Raw genomic sequence first — 7,500 nt, 5'->3', positions numbered from 1 at the left:
ATTCTTTATTAGTGTAGATGTAACCATGCTGCTGGAGTTTTAAAAAATTTACTGATTGAATAATTAATTGGAAAAGAACAAGCTGCAGATTCCTGATGGATTTATGAGACAATTATTCTGTCTTGTGATTATCTACATTATACTATAGGAAGGGATGAGAAAAATAATCTTATTGAAATAAGACAGTCACTTAAAACTCTAAAGAAACAATATTCTCAAAATTTTGATAGACTACAGATCATCTGGGGTTAAAATAATTAAATAGTAGAAATGTGTTCTAAAAACCTTTTACCACACAGTTCAGCAGGATTTGGTACCTAACCTGAATTGCTCAAGAAGGCTGCATGACAGAAAAACTTCACAGTGCACGGAAATGGAAAAAGCACTCAGATTACTTTATTCTTATATTTGCCACATATACTAGAATTTAAGTTTTCAAATGTTTCTCCTTAATAGATGATCTAAAAAAAATTGAATTTAGTTAGGCTAATGAAAGCAAAAATAATGTGTCTAAATTTTCTCTTACAAAGGCAGGGGTTAAGGAAATGCTAACACTTTTTTCATTCATCATCAGGTTATAAAGTGTGCCCTCAAACAAAGATTTTCTTTGAAGTACGGGGAGCTGAAAACACAAGAGACAGTGCATGCTGTCCTTCTACGTAAACATTAGCTGGCCATGATATGCAAGTGTACTCTTTAAAACAGATTTTTTTCCTTCTGCCTACATTTTCTGGCTTTCATAGCCACAGATTTTCATCTATAGCTCAGCACTTCATCTGCAAGTACTGGTATAGCCTTTTAATATTATATGTACAAAAGTTACCATCGTGGATAACATAAATTAACAGTTCACTTTTCACACAGCTCCTAGTGTAAGTGCAGTGTATCTAAGCACAGTCAATACAAGTACTACAATGCCTGACACCCTGACAGCACAGCACTGCACCTGCATCAGAGAATACTTTTGCTTACATGAAGCCACGCAGATTTTAATGGAGTTTGGATCTGGATGCAGATCCAGCTGCACAACTGTTTTGTCCCCAATGCAGCACTGTGGAGTGGCTGGGAGCAACAGTGACTTTTCAGTACCTGTACCAATCCCAACAACATCACAGTGGATGCATAACAGTCTTGCCAAAAATGAACACAACACCCTCCATGTTTGAAACTATTTCAATTCACTGCATAAAATAACATTTTTGTTCATTTAAGAATAACAAATTGTTTCCTTGTGTCTCTTGTAAGTAATTTGCAAAATTGCCTAAGTACCTAGATTCATGTTACATTTACTTCTTACTGTCAATGAACTTAAAATCTTTCAAAGTGGATTTCCTTTTAATATCTCTAAACCTATCACAAAAAGATATTCTCTCTAGTTTCAGTCTCAAGGCAATGATTTGGACACTTATAGGTGTACTTTGTTTAGTGTCACCTATGGTGTAGATTGGATAGATTTTGCAAAAGATAGCATTACTTTTAAAGAAACATACAATTTGACAAGATATTGCATTTTACCTTCATTTTATTGCCATATTTTTCATCACACTCATTGTTTTCCAACTGTCACTAAATTGTTCATTTTCTTAGCCTGCTACATTTGTAGACCTATTTACTGTTTATAAAGCAATATGCACTTACAGGTTTTGGAGATGGCTTGGGCTCCGAGGGTCGCATGTGCAAGTGGGTCATCATTGCTTGAAGACGTTCGCGTTCTTTAGAAAGCTGTTAAGAAAGAGTGGGATCAGAAGCATTTTAGAAATGACTGATACAGCTATTTCACTGCAGTGATATATCTTATCATTGAGCTTGTCTTGGTGTAATGATTCCTGCATATAAAAGTCTCTGTCAGTAGAAACTTATCTAAGAGGAAATGCAACTTTGGGCATAGAAAGAAAGGAAGGAAAAAAAAACCCAACAAAAACTTTTATAGCCTTTCATATGTTAAAAGGTCAGAGAAAACAAATAGCACTTCATCTTTTTGTCAATAAGAGAATTGAGGTCACAGTTGCCTCGACAGTAACAAGTTACTAAGACCATAAATTAGAAGGCCCATAGTGTCTCTTTAAAGTCCTGTGGACACTGTTAGCAATGGACTAGTGCCAACAGCTGTGAAGGGGTGAAGGGTCCTCAAAGCACAGTGCCTGCCAGGATTGACTACACACTTCATCCTTTCCCACTGAGGTCCAGTTAGTGCCCCCTGCAATCTGCCATCATCAATCTAATTCAATAGAGTGACAGAGCCCAGGCAGTATGAAACACTGAACTCTGCCATCGAGTCGGCAGCGACACTGCGCTGGGTCTCATTACAACTGATGGACCCTACTTCGCTAGCAGTCAGACAAAGCAAAAAATGGCATAATTGGTCACACTGCAAGCTAAATCTTCACTTCAACTGTTAGATTACAGCCTAGCCTTTGTAAATGGTAAACAATTCCTATGAAGCCCTTATGCTGCCTTCAAAAAACATTATGTTACTTAAACCTACTTTTTCCTAACCGATACCATTTTCTGATCATATATTATGTAAATAATTATCGTTTCAGATTCAAACAAGGTACCAAATTAAAATTAAAAAATGAAACAGGAGGAAGTGCTTGAAATCTGCAACTTGTTGATAAAAACAGCAGGATATAAAAGAGGAAAATGTATTTTACAACAGAAAAGATTTTATTTTTTTCACAAATCAGTTTACAAGAAGAAATGTTCAAAATTTTACTCTAGTGATTTGGCTCTGGCTACCTAAAACATAATTTCAACATTATTAGAAATAAGAATTAAATTTGATGTTTAATACTATAATTTTTCAGAGAGTTCTTGCTCTTACACCTGTAGACTGAGACTGGACAAAAGATTAGAGAACTTGCAAGTAGTTTTAAAAGAGGGAACTATCTTAAGTACTGCAGATATTTAATATGATTTAGTGTGTATTCTATTAAAGAACATTTGAGGCCAGGGGTGTGGAAAAGGTTTCTTCTTCAACATATGTGTAGCTTCATTCTATGTGTGTGATGTTTTAGTGACATAGTATTTGCCATGACATGAATTCCTAACAAACATACAAATGAAGTTAACACTATCGTGTAAATAACATGAAAGAAATAGCAGCTTTACCTGGGTTTAAAAATCATTCATTTTAAGGGAAATGACAACAAATTACATTATTGTATGCTCCTCACATTGTTTTCGATTTCCAGTATTAAAGTAAAAAGATCCAAAAAAGCCTCCACTGAAAGAAGTATTCTTACGTGAAAGATAACTTGTGAGACAATATTCCGAAAAGGTGAGAAAGGTGAGAGTTGTTATCCTTCTTTCTCTACATATGGCAATGAACAGGGACAATAATCTTGGTCCCTTGCTGCACCCCTTGAGCTCCTCTGAGCAGTGCCAAGAGGGCCTGGGACTGCTGAGACAGGCCCACCCATGACTGCAGTGTGGGCAGCAGGAGACAGCGTGGGCCAAGTGTCCTGCACGGTCACCCCCGTGGCTTGTGCCCCACCTCAGCAGCCCGTAGGTGTTGTCACAATCCTGCAGACCCCAGGGGAGCCCACCACTCCCTGCATAAGCAGAAGGGAGCATTCACATACACGCAGTGACCTCTAATGGTTAGATCATGCACAGGGCACTGCAGGCCTGCGGTCTGAGGCATGGCACTCCCTAGGGGCCTTCCTCAGTGGGTCTGACATTGCACCTTCTTGCTTGCAAAAAAATGCCCCCTATCAGACTGGGAGTCATTTTGGGTGGAGATATGCTCTGCTACTCTTTTATCCCACAGAACAGCACAGACAAGCACTGGGTCAGAAGGGGAAGAAGAGGGGCTCTGACCCAGCATTTTAAAAAGTAAAGATGGCTTGGATCCAGTCTTTGCTCCAGGGACTGCATTTTTCGTTCATGATGAATAGCATTGGAGTCTTAGTTCAAGCAAAATACTGTAGACAATCTTGATGTTAGATAATTACTGCATAATTTATAATGTGAAAAATCTTTAAGTAAAAAACCCTCACTTATTCATGAATATCAACAAATTTAATGTACGAAACATATGGCTTTAAGCTAGAGTCACAAAGGCAAGTGTTTTCAATTTAGTTTAGGTAAACAGTAAATAAGTAATAGGATAATGTATCCATATAACAAACCTGTATTTCTAACTGCTGAACCACTTGCATTTGCACCCGACACTGAGCAGTGCTTCTGTCATCCAATGCATGTTCATTGTTAAGGTGCCTAGACAAGGAAGTAAGACAGTGTTAATATGAGGAAAATAACTTTGAGTACATTTTTCTCTCCTGCACAAATGGCTTCCATTAGTTCCAAGGGGAGCTGTGCAGAAAGACCTAGTCAGAGCATGCCATACAGACAACAATACACACCAACTAAACAGATTATTTCATTTAGTTCTATAAATTTTCCCAGTGAGGACATTCAAATACCCAGTTTATATCTCACAGGTCACATATCCCATCTAAGGGCCAATGTAACCAGTTATGAATATTTGTTACAACAACTGAACTGATTTCCATTCCCTGTTGCTGATGCAGATGAAGACAATCACAAATGAGTCTCCGAAAGACAGAACTGCTTTTAGGCTGCTTGAACTACTGAGAATTAATGTAGACTTTGTTAAGATTTCTCTATCTGCTCTTTAATAATTAAGCAACAAGAGAACATACACTACCCGCCCCCAAAAACAGACCTGCAGGGGAACAGCCAAATTTCAAGGTGATTTCTAGAAGTAGACTCTGAGGATGATGGAAGTGATTGCCCCCTCCCAGTATGAAGAAAAGTCTATGAAGAGGCAGGAGAAGGACCAGCTATGCCCCTTATTAACAGCAAACTTCCTGAGAAAGGTTCAGGCTACACATGTGAGCTTAGCAAAACAAAAACACACTCTGCATCAGGGAAAGAAGACCTCAGTGAGCAGCTGCCTGAAACTGAAGTTTAGCCCAGACCCAAGTGGTTGTCCCACAGAAATTTCAATTGAGCAAAAATTTGCAAAGATCAATGAATGTTTTTTTTTTTCAAGGACAATGTGTCTGTTTTCTTCTTTCTCTCTTTCAGGATCAACAAGTCCCTTCTGGAGCTTTAATAGTGGGCTTTCTGCTCCATGGAGAAGAAAACGTAAGGATCAGGTTAAAGAAGAAATGGGAGCAAAGGAGTTCTGCCTTTGAAAGTGGATTTACCGGCTATTTCCACTGTAGGCATGAGGGGTAAGCTTTGCAAGGACTGGAGTCACAGATGGTCTCACAGTTGATGGTCTCACAGTTATAAGAACTAAGTTAATCTATACCATGGAGGAAATGTATTTTCTCCTTTTTCTTTTTTTTTTTTTTCTAGCAGAATTAATCAGAGAACTGTGCAGTCATTTGATTGTTAATCTATGGGGAAAATGTATTTGTCAGAAATAGTGGAAAAACAGAGTGACTATATCACTTCTATTAAATCACAAGTTCATATGTTTAGGACCCTATGATAGTTTTCAGCTGAGCAAAATGTTCTGCTATTCTTGAAACAGGCATGGCTGAGGAAGAGACATAAGTAATTGTGAAAGGTTTTGTTCATTCTTTTAATATAAAATTCTTTAAGAATATACCTGTAACTTGCTAGGTAGTTTATGCTAAGTTCAAGCATCACCAAGGACACATTTCCTTTATGTGAGTCATAAAACCTATAATTTATTTCTTTTCAAAGGAACTGACTTCATCCTCCCATTGATGCAAAAATGCACAATCAGTTTAAAAAGCAGCTAATTGCTCAGAACATACCATTCACTTGTTTTCTGAAATTTTGATTCAGAAGAATTTTACTCCTTCAATTACACAGGCATGATAGTGCATGGCCTGTTAATGTAATGGTTTAATATTTTCAGTTAATTGGGTACAAAATTGCCAGAAGAAGGTCTGAAGACAGATTTTACCTTGGCATCATTACCCCTATCACCAGTGCACACCAGCACATATGCTCAACTGTGCATGCTCACAGGTACATGTGGATAACACAAGAGTAAGCAAGAGTACAGGTATAAAATATCTCCCAGACCAAGTCTGAGGCTACTGCAAACTCATGATTATTTATTAGTTATTACAACACCATATGTTTGCATAACACCTTACAAAATAGATACAGACATAGTCCTTGCCCTGAGGAACTTTAAATGTAACAGCAGTATGCAGTGTGGCAGAAAAAAGTCCAGTGTAATGTAATTTCAATATGATTACACGGTAACTTGGGAGTATGTTGCAAGTTTCTTGAGAGTTAACACAGTAATCTTCAGAAACTTGTGAGATACACACATTGTTTTACACCCTACTTTTACTGCGCATTTTGCTGTGCATTTTGGAGAAAGGCTACTTATGGAAACAGTAAGAGTATAAAACTTGTTTTAAGAATTTTTTTTCTGATCTTTTTCGCCTGTGAAGTAGGCTTGCTTTATTTATCATGCAAGTACAGGCAATATAGTGAAAGAAAAACTAGGTCTAATACATTTTTAAAAACCTCTAAAATAACTTTTCTCTGTATTAAGTTGCTGCACTGTCAGAGTCCAGTATGTGTCAATCTGTCAAGACAGAAATACATTCTTTCTTCCAGAAGACTGGAAATCATTTCTTCCAAGGCTAGAAAGGGTTTGTTATTGTTCCTTTTTTGTTTGGTTTGTTTTTGTTTGCTTGCTTTTAATTTGGTTTGCGTTGATCGGTTGCTTGTTTGCTTGGTTGGCTGGGTGGGTTTTTTTGTTTGGTTGGGTTTTTTTGGAAGGGTTGTTTATTTTGTTGTTGTTGTTTGTTTCTCATCATGACTTTTAAGTTATGTATAAATTTTGATGTTCAATTTTTATACTTCATCAGAATATTGCTAGTCTTTTATCTTGTCTATATCTTTTACAAATCCCATTGATATATAATTGAGAAAAAAAGATTTATTTTTAAGGGGAGAATGTATATTGGAGGACTGGAAAGTGATCCTGAAGAGCTGAGTTATTGCTTTGAAAGTGTAAAGTAGATGGTGCAACACACATGCAGCTTATTCCATTATTTTGCTGCTTATTCAGTTGTTGAAAGAAACAGGATTTTCTCCTGATTATATTCGCAACATATTAGGAAATCAGGAGGCAGATTATGAATTACACATAGCATTGTAAAGCAGACTGAAATTAATGTATTATTGATAACAGAACAATATAAAAAATACAGCATGCTCTAAAAGAGGTAGATAGGGGATGATATATTCTAGAAACATGCTGCAATAAATATTGAAGTGGCTTAAAATGTTTTTGCCTTTTATTTTTTTCAAACAGATTTGGAGTCTGCAAAGCAGAAGATAATGCACCATTAGAGGAAAGAAGAGAGATAATTTAAACTAAAATTCTAGTGGACATTTACCCATCTCAATTAACCTCTATAAAACTTGTTACTCTTGTCAGTCTCTCTCAAAAGCAACCCAGGACTAAAATAGCAAAGTGCTATAGGTCAGGTTGAGGTGCACTGGCAGAGTTACGTGAAGGGATGTACA

At 37.0% G+C, this 7,500-nt stretch overlaps 1 protein-coding gene across 18 annotated transcripts in view; it reads right to left on the bottom strand.

Moving 5' to 3' along the window:
• The window catches only part of FOXP2 (forkhead box P2), a 405,934-nt gene that overhangs the window by 38,961 nt on the left and 359,473 nt on the right, over positions 1-7,500 (bottom strand). For all 18 annotated transcript variants that reach the window (XM_064702660.1, XM_064702670.1, XM_064702656.1 and 15 more), the window contains 2 exons: positions 4,134-4,221; positions 1,639-1,722 (listed from right to left, as the gene is read on the bottom strand). In XM_064702660.1, the coding sequence (XP_064558730.1) occupies positions 1,639-1,722; positions 4,134-4,221 (172 nt within the window). The remainder of the gene's footprint in view (positions 1-1,638; positions 1,723-4,133; positions 4,222-7,500) is intronic.

The sequence above is a fragment of the Zonotrichia leucophrys genome, chromosome 1A (assembly GCF_028769735.1).
Source record: "Zonotrichia leucophrys gambelii isolate GWCS_2022_RI chromosome 1A, RI_Zleu_2.0, whole genome shotgun sequence".
Lineage (NCBI taxonomy): Eukaryota > Metazoa > Chordata > Aves > Passeriformes > Passerellidae > Zonotrichia > Zonotrichia leucophrys.
This window is presented reverse-complemented; position numbering and strand designations above follow the sequence as displayed.